General features: G+C 40.7%; 1 protein-coding gene across 33 annotated transcripts in view; it reads right to left on the bottom strand.

The window, feature by feature from the left end:
- Window positions 1-13,080: 13,080 nt before the first annotated feature.
- ESRRG (estrogen related receptor gamma) overlaps window positions 13,081-18,228 on the bottom strand; it is a 406,125-nt gene continuing 400,977 nt past the window's right edge. For all 33 annotated transcript variants that reach the window (XM_051615738.1, XM_051615710.1, XM_051615725.1 and 30 more), the window contains one exon: window positions 13,081-16,811. In XM_051615738.1, the coding sequence (XP_051471698.1) occupies window positions 16,567-16,811 (245 nt within the window). In that variant the 3' untranslated portion in view covers window positions 13,081-16,566. The remainder of the gene's footprint in view (window positions 16,812-18,228) is intronic.

The raw sequence follows: 18,228 nt of genomic DNA, 5'->3' as shown, positions 1-18,228 counted from the left end.
CAAGACAAATTATGTATGCAATAAGAGCTAGAAAACATTGTGTACTGCATTATACATTTAATCTTGAAATATGTATCATTAAACTTAGATTTTTTTGCATAGAGTAATGAAAAAAATTCTGATATTTGCAGATCATGTTTCTAGAGAAGAGCATTCCTCTACTCTCCTTTCTCATCATCAATATCCCTGCTTTCTCCTTCTGTAAGTCACCTTGGCTATATCTTCAGCCTCCTTCCTCGACTTCAGTGAGAAGCTTCTCTGAAATTTCTTGTGTACCAACTGCTAAAGAGACAAAGAGAGTAACATTGATCTTCAGACTTTCAGAGCAGACATCAATTTGACTTTCTCCACCTAGCTGTTACCTTTCATGAAGCTGGTCAGAACTGAATATTCCCAAGATTTTTATCATCTCCTCTCCCTGCCAATGCAGTATGGAATAGGACAATGGGTTATAGAAGAGAGGAAGTGGAAATTCCTGCTGCCTAAGCCTTGCTGTTTAAAAAAGCAGAGTTTTTATCCTTAAACACCCTGCAAGAACAGCTGCTGGATACTTTCTAGCTGCCTTTGCAGCCTGTTTGTTTGGGAAAATATAAATGACAAATTGTCTTCTAGATTAATGGCTACCATATTGGTAATGTACAAATCACTTTTAACAGCCACTAATAACTTGGTAAAGAGAAGCTTGCTAACTGCTCTTTAATTAAGTACACTTAATGACCTTAAGGGGATTAGTAGTCTTGTCTGATAATCAATAAGCATGGCAAGATTGCTGCCCCATAGACAGGGGCTAGAGAACAAAATTAATCTATGCAGATTAGTTCTACCTATTTGGTTTATTTGCTAAGACTATTTCAAAATTACTTCAGTTTAATGTATTTATTAAAAAAAAACAGAAAGGAAGATGTTTTGCACAGGATTTTTCCTCATTTATCCAGTGTCAAAATTGTGTACATGCTCTTTAAGAAAATCCTGTGTTCTGAGCAGAAGCCAGTGTGAATCAGTGTCCTGATTTGAGCCAGGATGAAGCCAATTTTCTTTTTAGTTATTTTTTTTTTCTTCTTCAGTAGACTCTCTTTTAAGCAGCACACTCATTGAGATTAGCAGCAAGTTTTCCAGCTGGTGAACTGATAACACACAAATGTTTATAGTTACTGCTAAGAGGCCAAGGCCACTTTGTTCTGCTTGTTGAATCTGCTGCTTCAGACACTAAAGGAGCAGAAAAGCCAGATCTACAACCCTCCTGTAGGGAGGGGCAGACTAGACAGATGGCAGATTGGCCAAAGAGAGTATTTAATCCCATGTATATGTCATTCTTGCTATAAATTCAGGGATCACAGAAGTTCTTCTTTAGTCTATGGCCAACATCCAGGGAAGACTCTGTCATGACAGCTCCATCATCATCACCATTGATCCTGAGGCCTGTGCATTCCTGTCCCTCACATCTCTACCCTCAGCTCCTGCCTGCTCTGCCCCCATCTCCAGAAGTGGTCCGGGACCTTCTCGGGACTGTCTCAAGGAGAGTACACCACTGGGAGTTGCTAGGGATGTGGGGAAGCAATAGGGGGTTTGCACATTCCTGCACGTATTTGTGTACATTTGTATGTTTCCTTGTATCAGTAGTATTTCATTAAAGCTGCTTAGTTTAGTTTTCAATCCAGAAGCCTCTCTCCTTATTCTCTCCTTTCCCTATCTGGGTGGGAGAGGGAGCCCATAAAGAGCATTGTTGTCGTTGGTTTGATTGCCAGCCCAGAATTAAATTGTGACAATCAGTTTAGCAGAAATTAAAAGAAGACTGAATACCCATATCACAGTCTCTAGAGAAAATCAAAGGCTGAAAAAACACTAAACAAGGTGTCTAGAAGATATACAGTAGAAGCATTGTCCACATAAAATGATCCCCAGAAGTGGCAGAATTCCTACCTGCCACTGCCCTAAGCCTGAACTGCCCTGCCTGCACATGGGTTTCCCTTCCTCCTCATACTTGGACCATTCCAGCTGCCAGAAGTAGCTGTGAGAACACCTAATCTCAGTGCCTTTACTCTCACCATGATCCTTCACTGAAAGGGTAATTAAGCACTGGAACAGGCTGCCCAGGAAAGTACTTGAGTCTCCATCCCTAGAGGTGTTTAAAAGTTGTGTAGATGTGGTTCTTAGGAGCATGGTTTAAGCATTGGACTTGGTAGAGTTATGTTGGACTCCATGGCCTTAAAGGTCTTTTCCAACCAGAATGATTCTGTGAAACAATTACAATTCAGGCTATAGCAGCACCAGTTCTGCCCAACTTAACCTATTACATGCAATTATTCTGTTAATTCCCCTTAAAAAGGGGAATATACTTAAAAACTAGATGAAGAGCTCCTAGCACCAGGAGCATAAAACATACACACACACCAGCTTAGTACCCCAGCTCCTCTACTCAAGGCTACTCATGTTGTCCCCAGTCTCACAAGTGTCAGTCCTCAGTGGGGGAACTTGGGCTCTCCTTAAAGGGAGCTGCAAGTGTGGGGCCCTTCCTTCGCATAACATGAAATAGTTTGGTTTCTGGTTGTTATTTCATATAGAAATTTGTCCTTACTGAGGTTTTCAGAGAGACAGGTCTTACTACTGATTTGTTTGTAGAAAACAACTTCATTTCAGACAAAATCTGGTCCATAGCATTTTTATTCTTCCCATATGCTTGGCAAATATGAAGGAGCTTTTTTCAAAATAAAGATTAAGGTAGATTTTTTTTCTTATGTTGTGTCTCTACGTCCACCTCAAGAAATATGCTTCATCCCAGTACAAAGATTCACCAGCCCTTCAGTTTGAGAGCTGATGTTGTAAGGGTTCATAGGAGAAGTCAGCAAGTTTTGCACTGCAGTAATACTGCAAGTGTGAAATGCAGAGGAAAGCTCAAACTGGCAAAAAAGTTCCCCTTCCAAATGACCATCTTTCAGGTGCCAATATATACTTACAGTATGATAAGAACTCATGTGATAACTTAAGAGAAATAAGCAATCATGCTCAGAAGTACTTTGTGAACAGTATTCTAGGTTCTTCCCTTTTTCCCTAAAATAAAACTCCTCCCTAGCTCTTTCAGTGCAGGTGTCATGCCTGCAGTAAATCAAGTGGCTTAATTGTAAAAGAGAAGCTTCTGTACAGCATGTATATGGTATATTGACACTTACGCCTCCAGAGCCATAGGGATATTAAAATTGATTTCCAACAAGCTGAGGCCTTCTGCTTTCAAACCCTGTGGCTCACAAATATATATTAACCCAACCCCCTAAATGGGGGTAATTAGCTTCCAAAAATAGCTGCTCATATAGAAGGTGGGACATGGACGTTCAGCTTGCCTTCACATAGTTTAACTGCAGCTGCCAGAGTGCACAGAGCAGTTGGCATACTGACCAGCATGGAGCTTTATTGCTCTCAGCTTATAGGAAAGCCCTCACACTTGATTAAGCACTTGGTACATAGTGACCTGATCAGGATCCTCTCACTGTTATTTGTACCCACCAACCTTATTTTTTCTTAATTATGTTTTACCTTTCATACTATACTTCAGTTTCTAAGGCCTTCAGGTCAGAGCTGCTTTCACTATACACGCTGATAAAGTGCTTCATCACCCACTCAGTTCAAACAGCAATAACCCAAATAGGCTTCAGGATACCCAGGCTTTTAATCAGAGTTAAAATAAACCACCAAGCTGATGTATTTGCAGTAGCTCCAATTACACCACTGTCCCTCTTGAATTGTGCCTGGCAAGGCAAGACAGGGACAAGGCTGCTTCACCCCAGACTAGATCTTATACCCAAGCTGTAAAACAAAGCTGATTCAACCTAGCAGAAAACAGGCTTGTCTCTTTCTGCCTTACATACAGAAGGGTCAGGACCTCTTGTTCCTCAGGCTTAATTGTCCCAGGGCATCACTTAAACTCATGCCAGCTGAGAGCAAATTAGGTGAGAGCACCTGGAAGCCTCAAGCTGGGCACAACTATAAGCAAAGACTCCAACAGCCCTATCAGCTCCAGAGGGGAGCCCAGCTCAGACAACATTTCAGTGATGGCAGTGGCAAAGGGGTAAAAGGGCACCAGACACCATGGCTTTCTAAACCCCCTGACTTGTCCTGCTGCTTAAACAAAATCAGGGTATCACTCTCCATCACAAAATCACAGAGCAATGTTCTGATTTTTCTGTAAAGATTCCTCTTTATCTCAGTGTTTTCCTGCTTCCTTCTTAGCTGTGTGGGCCCATTTTGTATTCTGCACTGACAACAACAGCAATAGAAAGAGCAATAGTGCTAGTAGTAACAGTAGTAGTAGTAGTAATAATAATAATAATATATTGACTCCAAGAAGGGTGTGCTGTTATGAAATGGACTTACCAAAAGGCAAGCTGGAGTTTTATCCTCTTCCTTGATGTGTACTCCATTCCTACATACATTCTTTCTCTTTCTGTCCATATTTGGCTCTCTCTCACCCCACCCTCCAGCTGCAATTTTCTTTCATACATAGGTCTCTTTTCCCTTCTGCTTCTCTCATCTAACATGGCCATAACCTTCTCATCTTTGGATTCTTCCAAATCCACGGCCATGCGTGATGACTACTGTTTGCCACCCTTTCTGGCCAATGTAAATCTGTTTATATTAGCCAGAATCCCATTGCTGTTGATGCTGTCTGTACATTTTAAATCATTTTTTTATACATTTGGTAAGTCCTTTCTGATGCTACTTATTGCTTTGCCAAAATGAAGTCTAGTGAAAGAAGTGCAATTGGCAGGGCCACAGAGCCAAAGAGAAATAGTTTATCTTTAAGCTGCAATATCTATTAAGATCATTTGACTTCATGAATGGCACATCTAAACTGCTTCAGTCCAAGGAATGTGTTGTGCTTCACAGGTATTGAGTCACATCTTCTGTCACCTGCTTTTAGGTACTGATAGAGTAAACAGAGAGGAATAAAGCCCCAGAGCCACTGGCTGTAGGGATTTGGTTACCAGGTACCACCGCATCCGCTGCAGTGTGACCCAATGTGATCCAAATGTGATCCATTTTCTATGAGTCATGCACACTCAACTACACTGCAGATGTTCTCCCCATGAAAAACCAGCAGAAAATAAATGGAAATAGGGAGACAAGTTAGCTTTTCTTCCTATTAAATATCAGCTTCCTCCCAACTGTTTCTGTTGTAAGTCTATAAAGAAGTGGAACAGTCCTAAAAGGATATGGTAGACTCTCTTGTTTTCCTTGGAGCTATAAACCATGTTTGCAGATAGGCTTGCGGATCCTTTTGTCATCCTGCTCTTGTGAAAAGGTTTTGTAGTGTAAAGTGACTGACCTTAATCTTTTCACATTGGGAGCTGCATTTTTTTCCCCCCTGAATCTTCTGGTTGTAAGACAGAGTCCATTTATATGTAAGATATAAGAATAGCCTGGCTCAGCAAGTCATTTAGAAAGACATTTGGTCAATGTAAAGAAGCAAGGGAAGGAGGGGGAAGGGATCCCCCTCTCCATTGTACACTTTTGTCATGGTCACCTTGTGAGTGGGTCTCTGTATGAAGTGACAAAGGAGCAAGGGAATCAATGTAGGAACTATGTAAAACCTCATAAATTGCAAGTATAGGCACGTTTACATCTTACAGCATTATCAAGGCCCATCTTAACAATTTGCCTGAAATCCATCAACATTCCACAATCTCAAATGTATCAAAGACAATTTTTTGTTGTTGTTGCTGTAGTCAGAGGATAAGATATAAATGGGAGAGGACAAAGAGTCATGGAAAGAAATTGAAGAACTTGTTCATTTAACTCCAATCAGAGGGAGAAAGGAAAACCTGTAGTTGTCCGCATCCTTCATTGTTACCTTATAACATGGAATTGGCCTCAAGAAGGGACATGTTTCCTCCCACAACAGTTTATTTTATCCATCTGTAAAGAGGGGAATACATAGACAATACCAGTTCTTGCCTGCATACATGGACTGACTCATAATTTCCCACAGTATTATGGGACATGGGAGTTCCTCTCCACCTTAGAGATGGAAAAGAGCCAGTAAATGGATTTCCAGGTTCACATAACCAAACTAGAGCAAGACAGAGACATTATTATGGATTTGCATTCCTTCACCCTGTTGCTACTCATTAGAAAACACTCATGGCCAGGCTGCTGGTGCTGCTGTGAGCCAGTTTGGTGGCACTGCAGATTTAAACTCCACAGAAGCAGCCACTGTTGTATAAGGCTCATGACACAGTTTTTAGGATACCTTGCACAGAGAAAAGGAACCATCTCAGGATGCTCCAAAATATGGCTGATCTCAGTCATCTGGCTGACACTGGGAATGGAGAAAAACCGAGTGTCTTTAAAGCACAACAGCAGCACAGGATGGGGAGATGGGAGAGTGCCACCCTTTTTGGGAAAGAGCCTTTTCAGAGAAAGCTCAAGGCACTGAAGTCACATGGAGACATGCAGTGCCAGCGGGACAGAAAGGATAAAAACCTGTGTCTAGTCAGACTATACTACAGTGATCCTTTTTATAAGTTTTCTTTTTTCTTATTTTCTTTTCCAGGTAGGGGGAATTTGGTAAGGTAGCCTGCAGGTTTTTCCTTCATATGAGAACCAGGTTGTATTGAAGGATATTGCCTTTTCTTTCTTCATAGCAGAGCTGCTGTCTGCACTTCAAGAGAGGCTGCTCTAGCCTATAATGCCTGGTCTCAAGTCTGTTTTGTCTTCTAAGTGGCTCTTGCATAAATTTTGGTAACCTCTGTTCTACAGCATCCCCAGTGCCAGCCCCAATAAGCTATGCTGCACCTGTAGGTACTTTCAGATTAAAGCAACAGTGTGAGCTGGGGCTCTGAGCACAGACTTGCAAGCCTGGTGGGCAAAGCACACTGTCTGGAAGGGAATAATTCCCCTTCTATCTTAAACCCAGTGTTTGGGGCCACCATTGGTAACACAGGGCTGGTCCTGCAAAGAGGAAGAGGAGGAGGATCCTGGAGGGGAAGAAGAAGTGAAAAGGCTGGGTAGGGGGAGGATGTTTTTTCTTATTACTTCTTTCGTGATCATGGAAAACTGCTGTACGATTATTATGCTAAGTTTTCACAGTGGAAATGGAACAACCTGCTGTGAGGTGGAAACCATGGGCATAATCTGGAATTCACCCCCTCATTGAGGAGTTTATTCCATGCCACTAAGCTGTACAACTCAGCCTTGGTGGACTGTAGACATATGATTCATTAAGATGTTTTTGTTATGCAGGAAAGAACAAAACACTGAATGAAGGTTCAGCTGTAGGTAAAGAGAGACCTGTATTCCCAGCAAGTCCGTGGGGCAGTAAGCTTGCAGGACCTGGGGAAGACTGAAGCACTTCTGTGTCAGAATATAGACATGCTTGCTGGGTTTCAGACCAAGGTAAATTTTTTTACATTTGAACTGGGGTAGCAGTGAAGAAAGAAATTACTGAGGATGTCATGGAGTTTTTCCATTCAGTACCATCGAGGAGCCCTACAGACCCTGAGTTAACCTCTGGCAAGTAATACTGGCACTTTTGTGACTCCTTCACAGTCTGGCATGAGAATTGTGCTCTTATTGACTTCTTCTCACTGCCAGTCCCTCACCTTGTGGACATTCCCAATGAAGCTGTGAAATTAGATCGAGCATGGTAGATTGAGCTGGAGAGTGTTAGGAGTGTGATTTGTAAAGCACTTGTGATTTAAAAATATTTTTTGCTTTTAACCCCTTTCACTTGCCATTTACCTTTTAATTCTCTCTCTAAAAAGGACACTGAGGGACTACTGCAGGAGGGGAATGACTGGAGGGGAAGTGTACATGGAGGTCCTTGCCTCCCCAGGACATGGTCCTCCCTCTTCAGGAGTATGGTAGCTCCTCTGATAGGTGGCTGATGTTTTGATGTGGGGCCTGCACACAGGGCCTCATGTATACTAACATGTAACCTGCCTTACATCAGAAGCTTTCAGGTAGCACCGTGCCCATGCTAAGATGCCTGCCCTGCATTAGCCAAATGCTCCTCCGGGTAAAGCATCTTTTGGCAAAGTAAGGTACAAAAATCACCCAGTCTTGAGATACAGCAGCTTTTCACTGATGTGAGCACTCAAGAAAGAGGTAAAAAGGCAAAACAGCAAGTGGAAAAACAGGCCAGCCTGTTTCCTCTCTCAAACCCCATAAATAGGGCCCACAAAGATGATGAGAGGACTGGAGCACCTCTCTTCTGAAGACAGGCTGAGTTGGGGCTGTTCAGCCTGGAGAAGAGAAGGCTCTGGGGAGACCTTGTAGTGGCCTTCCAGTACCTGAAAGGGCTACAGGAAAGCTGGGGAGGGGCTTTTTTACAAGGACATGGAGTGAAATGACAAGGTGTAATGGTTTTAAAATGGAGGAGGGTAGATTTAGACATTAGATAAAAATTCTGTACAGTGAGTGTGGTGAGGCACTGGAACAGGTTGCCCAGAGAAGTTGTGGAAGCCCCCTTCCTGGAAGTGTTCAAGACCAGGTTGGATGGGGCTCTGAGCTACTTGGTCTAGTGGGAGGTGTCCCTGCCCATGCAGGAGGGCTGGAACTAGATGATCTTCGAGGTCACATCCAACCCAAGGCATTCTATTATTCTGTGCATGAGAAATGCAGAGTTACAGCCTGTTTGTAGCTGCAAACCCTCAGCATGATGCCTGGCCCCCCTCCCAGCTCTGAACGCGGCAATCATGGCCCTGCCCGGCAGCATGCCTGTCCCTGGGATCTGCTGCTCTGCAACGGGCAGCAGCAGGGGCATGGGCTGACAAGAAGGAGAGGCCACAAGGCAGTACAGAAGCAGAGGATTTGTGTTAAGGCTTTGAGACTGTCTTAAATCTCCGACATCTGCCAATTTAAGTACAGCTGAATCGCTGGATAATTCTGCTGGTGGCGCTCCTGGGACACCCAGCCCAAGCAGAACAATTTTGAAGGAAATTACATGAGCTGGGATTTAGTGTTGTCTCTTTAGCTTGTGGAAGAGATAATCTGGCCCATTTAATGTGAAACAAAATTTGCTCTGTTTCACAGGCATAAGGAGATAGTTTTGCCTTGAGAAAGCAGCAGTAAATGACTCAAGTCCTGCTGTCACTCGTGCACTGAGCTGCTGTAATATGGAGTGGCAAGGGCTGTTTTCCTGGGCCTCTTTCTACATATAAGTAACGCTCTTTATAAAGAACACCACTTAGTCTTATGTCAAAATTCCTCTAGAGTGACAGAGGAGAGCACTGACATCATTCTCAAAGGCTGGAGAATTTATGGCACAGTTAATTATTAATTTGGCTGGCATTTCGTAAAGTAGAAGGGAGTTTTTGTGCTTTTAGGCCATGCTCACAGTGTGTAAATCTCTTGTATGGCTGCCATAATAATATTCCTGCAGCTATGTTGTCACCTATTGTAATTTTTCCGCTAATAAGAAAATTCAAACTAACCAGGAATCCTAAATTTGGAGACTAGTTGTTTATTTCAAATATACTCTAGAGAAATAATAATGCACTTCTGCTCTGAATTTAATTTAAACAGGAACAGGCAAAACAAATCTCTGCGGAGGGCATTTGACAATAATAAAATATTTCTCCCAGCGGGTGAGCTGGTAGCAATTGTATTGTTGCCATCAAAGCTCACGTTTCAGCAGGTCATTACCATCATAACAAGCCCTTGGACCAACTGGCATGGACATGCAACATTGAGCTCCTGATGGGCACATTATTTCAGACCTTTAACTTCATGGAGAACAAGACAAATACTCCTGGGAACGGAGGATTATATTTTGAAATTCCTTTCTTTTCTGTTCTGCTTAATAATAAGAGCCTGCGTGCAATCAGTCTACTGCCACTTGCTTTTTTATATTAATGGAGATTGTAAGGAGCCAGGCTTGGGTATCGGAACACTAAGAAAAAATAGCCTTTACTCTTAGCAAAATACTAACAATTACCGTGGCTGGGATGTGGCAACCCAAACACTTTTGAATACTCGTGAATAAAAATGTTAAAAGCAAATAAATGCACCCATATTCTTTTCTATATTTACTTTTTTTCTTCTTCTTCCTCTTTAATAGCAACCACAAGGAGGAAGTTTATGATCTATCTGTTAAGAGGCAACCTATACACACAGAATCAGCATCTTATCAGCAGGAAAAAGACACTCCTTGTGAGGCGGCTACAGAAGGCAGGCTGTATAACGAAGGAGATAGTAATTAGCAAAGTGCCATGTGAAATCAGAGACTGACATTACACAAGAGAGACAAGAGGCAAAGCAAAGGAAAGGTGCAAGTAAAAAAAAGCTGTCAAGGAAAATAAACAAAGGCTGCAGAAAAAAATTCAGAAAACAGATGGAAGTTGTCCCATTCCTGAGGTTAGTGCAGGAGCCAGGGCAGGTCATGCTACAAATAATTTTAAAAAAGCCCCAACAAACCTAAAAAAAAAGAAAAAAAAAAAAAAAAAAGAGTTGTACACGAAATATCTAAATATCTCACATAGTTATAAGATTAGGGGTTTCTTCCCTAATAGAATATTACCAGGTGGTGCTGTAGGAAAACACTTAAAAATGAGGAACAGCATGGGGGTTTGTCCTACTAAGGGCAGGATTTCCATCTCTGCTATCTTTCAGAATCCATCTTTCTTTTGTTTTTGGTGGTTTGGGTGGGGTGTTTTTTAAACATATTTAAGCTCTATTAGTGATTCAGCAGCACTGGCATTGTGTTTTAAGAATCTCATATAACCACATGTCTAATAGCACTGACTGTTGCATGATTTTAATGTCATTTTTCTTTAAGAAAAGATCAGCTGGAGGGACTACACCAGACTACTTTTCAGTGGTCAGACCTTTGCACACTGTGAGCTCACAAGGCCAAAAAAGACCAGCCAACCAACCAAAAAGCTCAAATTTCACCAAGTTACTCGGATGCGAAGCTCCAAAGAAAACTCGGATCCCGGTAGAAACCCCATGGCATTGAGTAGCCAGCTCAGCAAGTGGCACGTTTTCCTTTTGCATCAATACTGACGGCATCGGCCAGCTTGTGCGCGGGCAGGAGTGCCAGCGGAACAGCATGGGAGAAGCAGAGCGTTCCATGGCAGGGCTGGCGTGGTGGCAGGGGCAGTGGGCTGGCCAACAAGCACTTACACCAGCAAAACCAGGCTCCGACACTGGGATAGCTTCTTTTACTGGGGAGGTAGGGAGCAGGGGAGGGGAAGAGAGATGTAAACCGTGTCAGTCTAAATCTAGTTTTGCTGAGCCAAGCCATATCCACAAGGGGAAGACTCTTGCTGCTTTGCCCAGCTCCTTATTTTAGCCAAGCAGTGTTGCCACAGCTGCAGGTTGGGGCTGCAGCATTTGAGAGCTGAAGCAGGAAGTGTTGGTCAACCTATGAATGATACTGCACCAGGCCTCCCCCCTAACACCCCCATTTTTTTTTTCCTTTGAAGATTTAGCTATTTTCATAGTTCAGAGAGGTTTGTGGTCCTAGCCAAATTCCCCACAAATGCCTACTGAAACATTTCTGCCCACTCAAACATTTCCAATGGATTTCTGTACCCGTCCTGGCTTTACTTTAGAAACAGTGTCAGAAGTCAGAAAGAAAAAAATACTAACTTGGCAGAGCTGTGTCCCTAGAAGTGGCTGCATCTCTGTGTGCCCTCCATTTTATCTTCTGTGATGCTAACTTTTTGATTGTATAGTGCTTTGTGATCCTCTCATGAAAAATGGTACAGAAACATTAACTACATTTTTAAATTGTATGTTAAAACTTTAACCAATGCTTAGCATGTTGAGGAAGGCTAGGAGTACCACTGCTTTCCTTTTTTTCTCTGCTTTGTGTGTGAAAATTTGAAACACTACCTTTTTCTCTTTTAAGCTATGCTGCAGTATTATGTTTTCCTTTGAAGAGATACTTTGCGATAATTCAAAATCAGAACATTAAAAAAAGCAGGAGCAGAACCAGTTCTGTGCATGTGTGCATGGACGCCTACCTACACAGGAGTGTCACCACCAAAACCCAATTCTGACCTCCATCAAAGAGCCCACACAGGATTCATCTTGCTGTTGTTCTGCCACTTTCCCCCCTCCCTGCCATTTCCTAGGATAGTGCAAACCCAGAAGGTACGGGAAGCAGGGAAGAGCTGCCCTCCCATTTCAAGGGATATTGCTACTGAAACACTGCAGAGCACAGAGAGCCCTCGGCGCTGCCCTGGTAGCTTGTCTGCACCAGCTCCTGTCCCCCAGCACCATCATTCTGCTCAGCTGCCTTTGCACCATCAGCCAGAACCTCCAGAGAACGGCCAGCAGCAAAGGTGAGAAAGACGTTGGCAAACACGACGACATACTCCTATCAACTTAGGCTAAAAAGCAAGAAAAGCACACATTAGCACTTCTGTTGTGGCTCCTGAAGGGTCTGTGGGACAGAGGGGCTGACCCCCCACCACAGGGGCTGCTGCCTTGCAGAGGTACAAGGCTGAGAGGCCACTTACTGCCAGTTTGCAACCTGCTGCTTAACCCCCCGGGATCTAGAGGATTTATCAGTGCTCTTCATTAACACCCATTATATGATTGCTCCGGTGGCTATTTACTTCCATTCAGAAAAGCTGGATCAAATAATACAGATTTTTAATGATTTTATTTTTTTTACCCAGAACACATAAAAGGAGTCTCCTGCAGCAGAGAGTGAACGATAGGCTTGGTTGTTGATGGAGAAAGCAAATAAGTACTTCTAGATTATATTAATGTGATCTTAAAATAGTGGGCAAGTTTTCTTTTATGACATTGACAGAGAGGCAATGATTCTGAGTAATGCAGGTTGATGTGGAGATGCTTTAAGATTAAATAAGTGCTATATAAAGGCCTGTCAGCCTGAATTCTAATGTGCTATGAGACATTTTGCATATTTAAGAGTATGCAAAATGTCTTGTACCACACTGGAATTCATTCTGACAAGGCTTTATATAGCATTTATTTACACTCATATTGTACTTTAAGGGAGAAAGGATGAGGCTGGCTCCTCTTCGAATGCAAGTAACAAAAGGTAATGCTAATTGCTCTGTTTCCTCCTCTGAAAAAGAAAATAAAACCAAAAAAAGCCCACAACACAAAAGATAAAATAAAAGCAATCAAAAGTGGAAGCTTGTTTAATATTGCTCTACCATCATCCTGAAAGGCATAATAATTTGAGTTACACATCTGAACTGATTGGAGTTACAGAATCATATCTCCTTTTTGCATTTAACAATATATACAATATAAAATAAATACATTTACACAAATGGACATTGGTTGGAGCACACGGTATGATACACATCACAAAAATATACAGTTGATTGCTATACAGATGTGAAGCCCATCTACAGCTATAGACATGTTTGTTTTTATTTGTTGTTTTGTTTCGTTTTTTAACTACTGGCTATTATGCAACTCCTGGATTATTATAAGCAGTTTAATTTTTTTTGTCCTTTTGCGATCTTTGCACGATAAGACTGCCATAAAATGTTTTCCTAGGCAGGTAAACAGAGACGCTTAAATAATTAAAATACAATCACCAACACCCATTTTCTCTTCTATAAGAAAAATAGCAGTTTTAATTTTTTATATCTTTTTATGTTATCATTTAAATGCAAAATAGTGGAATAAATACAACAATCTGATCTGATTGAAACAAATGTGTAACTTCTGGGAGGTTACACAATCATATTGCTTTAAATAAGAAAAAAATTAAAAAATGAAGCAAAAATAGAAATTAAATTGTTATGGCTAAAACATACACCCTTTGAAATTTTCCCAACACTTCACATTAAGTAAGTGGTCTTGAAAGAACTCTTCTCCAGCAAGGTTTAAGATGAACAACATTATAAAGCCCATGCAGTTCTTTTAGCTATGTTTCAGGTAATGCTTTTACAGTCTTGAGATACTTGTTCTTTTGCAGCTCCAAAAAATTACAGAAAAGGAAAACTAAAATTTGCACCGTGTGCCTTTAACACATCTCCATTTTTTTTGTGTGTTCTTCTAGTCGATTGGCTTTTGACCCTGAAGCCCAAGTTCTTTAATGTGATACAGCAAAAACAATATTTATATTATATATTTATATATATATAGTGTACTTGAACAGTAGCAACTTAAACCCTGCACAAACTTTCTGGAAAATAAACTTTTTTTTTTTTTTTTGCACTCTTACATATATAAATAATCTTATAGAATCAGCACCTTTTTCCCAGGAGTTGTATTTTTTTTTTTTTTTGACATTTTTCAAAAGGGATGTGCCAATTTCTGAACTCCCTATCACAGCTATAAATTTCAAGTTATTGACCATCTGAATGAATTGCTAATGATGATTTACCTAGAATCACACTACAGTCACTTCTCTACTGAGAAAACACAATCTACAATATAGTCCCATATAGCTAATGATAGATACACAGTTTTTTTTTCTTTTTTCCTAGCACAAGGCTGATGGAGCATCAGCCCATTGTTATTTTGTTTAAAGCACACAACGTAGCAATAGTTTTGGAAACTTGTCCGCACCAAAAAAGTTTTGCAACAACACAGAGCGAGTTAATAACAACATCTGAGAGATGATTGAGTAAAAGCTATATTTACAGCGTTTAAAAATTAGACTTATCTATAATCTTGAAATATTCAAAGTTTTATTTCTAAGCTATACATTGGTATTCTATAATAAACTGTTACAGAAATTATCCCTTGTTTTGAAAATATTATGATTTCAATGTGTATCTGTTCATAACGAGTATTTGTTTGGAGTTTTGATCTCTTAATTATTACTAGGAAGAACCTTATTACTGGTAAGGAATAGAATATACTACTGTAATCTCCTGAGGAATTGTACATCCAATATTGTCTCTAATTCTACCCTGTGTCTATAAGCACACACCACAAGAATCCAAACACCACAAGAAGAACAAGACAACAGTCTTTGAATGCAACATAAAAATTCAGAAAAGCACAGCAAACATGAAACATTGAAAAGCTGAACTACATTTCTTTTGTTTGTTAGGATTACAATTTTAATTACATCTGTGTACATAGAATAAGGATGTTCACATAGTACAGGGAGCAGCTACTAACACTGGTACATTGGTATAGCATTTGATGAAGGTTATTGTTTATTGGTTATTTAGCGACTGTAGTTTTCTGGGGGCATCTAATTGGTTTATACATTAGATTACACCTCGTAACAGTCTTGAAACTGACTGACTTTCATGCTGTGACAATACTGGTTGAAAAGCACATATACTGGTTTAGCTACTTGTTAAAGATTGCCATTTACAAAATAAAATCTAAATCAATAAATAAGGTATAGAAGTGTTAAATTCTTCAATTTGGTCAGAAGTCTACTACTCTGATTTCTTAATTTTGCAAATGTTGGCATTTGCCTTATTGCCTCTAAGCTACTATTGGTTCATAGGGTTTTCTGCATGTGAGGTTACAACTTTGCAAACAGGCAGTATCTTGTTCATTTGCAACTGAAGCAGTTAGAAATCACGTAGCGACTGTACCTTTGTACAGTCGCTGTCTCCTAACACCAGTACAGATTGGTATTTGACATGGAGTATTTATATGTTAGACTACTCGGATATACTGTAGGTGTAATCTAATCCTTTGAGTCAGTGAACATTTAGTTATAAACTGGAGCTCATGTTAAGAAACTGGATGTTTTGGATCAGACTGGCACACAACATAAATTGCATCCGTGATAATATGCACCTTCCCTTCAACTATTGCTTTAGTAAGATAAATTCCCACATTAATAAATGGCTGAAAACTGGTAAAGCTGGTACAAAAAAATCTCCGTTAGTAAGAAGAAACAAAACATTTAAAAAAATCTTCCTTCAGGATTCATTTGTCCTTCATTATTGTTCATCATTGTTCAAGCCAGCACAAAAATGCAGTATTTCTTTCTCTTTAGTATTGCATGAATGAATAAAGCTTAAACTATTCCCTGAAAAAGTTACATTGTAGCTAACCTAAGAAATATCTGGAAGACTTGAAAAAACAATTAAGGAATCAAATGGCTGTAACTGATCTAGATGGAAAATGCAATGATAAGAAGCAGCCGATGCATCGTCGCTTAGTCGTCTAATTAGAGACTGCTCCTATGAAATCTAATACTGCATTCAGTCAGTTCATCGTGTTGTACTGTACTGCTAGGTACGGTGGTTCTCTCTTTGATTCCTTTGTCATTGGGGACATTATGGTTCATAATAAGTTCACTGGCATCCATATTATGGATTTCCATCCTTTGGCAGGCCTGGCTTCCATCTCTCTTCAATTAGAGACCTCTTTTAAAAAGTTCAGCAGCAAAGGAAAAAGAGAAAAGGAAAAAGGAAAGGAAAGAACAGAAAGGAAAAGAGAGAAAAAGAAAAGGAAAAGGAAAACTGCATCAGAAAGACACAGAAGAAAAAGTTGAAAGCTGCTTCACAGTCTTGCTGCTAAATATCAGTGCAGTCATTTTTTTCCTTAATTAAACACTAAGTTTCTTTGCCATTATTATCCTGTTTATTTTCCCTTTTTTTTTTCTTTTTTTATTTTTTTTTTAAAACGTGCATGATGGGGAAGCCCATGATGCTTTAGTCAGACCTTGGCCTCCAGCATTTCCAAAAAAAGTTTGTGCATGGGGACTTTGCCTTCCAGTTTGATGTTGTAGAAATGCTGCACAGCCTTGGTAGAGGTTTGCCTCAGAAGTGGGAGAGTCATCAACATCTTGCCTGCGCGACGTGGGTCTTCCATGTGCTGCCCGGCCTCATAATCCTGCAGAGCCTCATGTAAGACATCCTGAAGTTTCTGCACTGCCTCAACATCCTCTATGTGCATCGAGTCTGCAAAACAAAGGAGCAACAGGAGGTTTCAGACTGGTGTGCCACAAGTCAGATAAAGCTATTGCTACGTAACACTTCCACTGTTTCTGTCCATCATCTTTCACACCCAAGGAAGATAATAACTGTCAAACTACAAATATGTAATTAACTCTTGTGTAAATAATCCTTCCCAAACAAGTAAAACAGCCTCGCTGCTCCACAAACCATCTCTTACAGTTACTGCTTTGAAGAAACAATAGCGCTAAAAGGGTGGTATGAACTGAGGTCTGCATTTTGCTGAGGAAGCAAGAATGACTGCCCAACTATGGAAAAGCTTGGTAAAATTCTGTGTCAGGCTCCAAGGCTGGGCAGTTGGAAGCCACGGTCATTACACACTACTCAGAGACACTAATCACAGGATTAGGAGCACTGCACTGACACAAGGGAAAAGTGGGTTTGATCTGATTTCCTGATAGGTTTAGCAACTTTTTTGTCCCTCAGGCATATTCAGACAGACAGGCAACATTTAGTATGTTCCTGAACAGCTTTTGTTCAGTGGAGCTAACATTTCCTACAAGGTGTAATCCTTCTCTCCCACCCACACAGAGGGTGGTTTATCTTGTTATTGTTGGGGTTTTGCGTTTTTTCTAAATCACTCAAAGTAAGCACCTCGGCCTGTACCTTTCCAGGTGAGATGTTTTGGTGGTGTAAGTATTGAGTGGCAAGACTACATACAATACATACCAGGAACTAAACTAAACCGCTACATGACCCTGAAAGATTAAAGCAATGGAAGTGTGAAATAAAAAGAAAAGATCTAACTGAAATAACTGTAAAACCCTCAACAGCATAGTTACAGAAAGGGAAGATGTCCCTGAGAACATGCAGTTACTGGACCATGCTGAGATGACTTTGGACAAGCAGCCCCAAGTCTCTGACTTTTATGTAGTCATAAATGCCAAAAAAACCCTGATGTGGACCAAAATGAGGTGGCTGCAAGTAAGGAAGAACAGCCATAGGTGAAAGAGGCCACCAAACAGCCCTTATCCGCTACCAAAATTTGGAGGGTTGACAGACTTACAGAGCCAATAAACCACCGTATGAAAATATAACCGCTGCAAGGGGGTAACAAGTCTTAGGGAGAGGCCTGGCTCTGAAAGCTTAGGTCAGGGTGAAACTGGGACCTGGTATGATTAAAATTTATCTTTGAAAATTCTGGTTTGTTCAATGCTGCTTTGCTTTTTCATTTTTGGTTTTGGAAAAAAAACTCCTGCTCCTAGACAGAACAATGACTGAGGAGTTGGAGAGTGATAAACCCATTTTAATTATCATTTCCAAGCCCCATATCAGGCATCCTGATGCCCTGGATCAGTATTTTCATAGAGCCTCACATTTTACCCCACTGATAATATCAATTTTTGAACATGCTTCAAATCTC

Source organism: Apus apus, chromosome 3 (genome assembly GCF_020740795.1).
Source record: "Apus apus isolate bApuApu2 chromosome 3, bApuApu2.pri.cur, whole genome shotgun sequence".
In the NCBI taxonomy this organism is placed as follows: domain Eukaryota; kingdom Metazoa; phylum Chordata; class Aves; order Apodiformes; family Apodidae; genus Apus; species Apus apus.
Note: the sequence above shows the minus strand (reverse complement) of the source record. Positions and strands in the feature narration are given on the sequence as shown.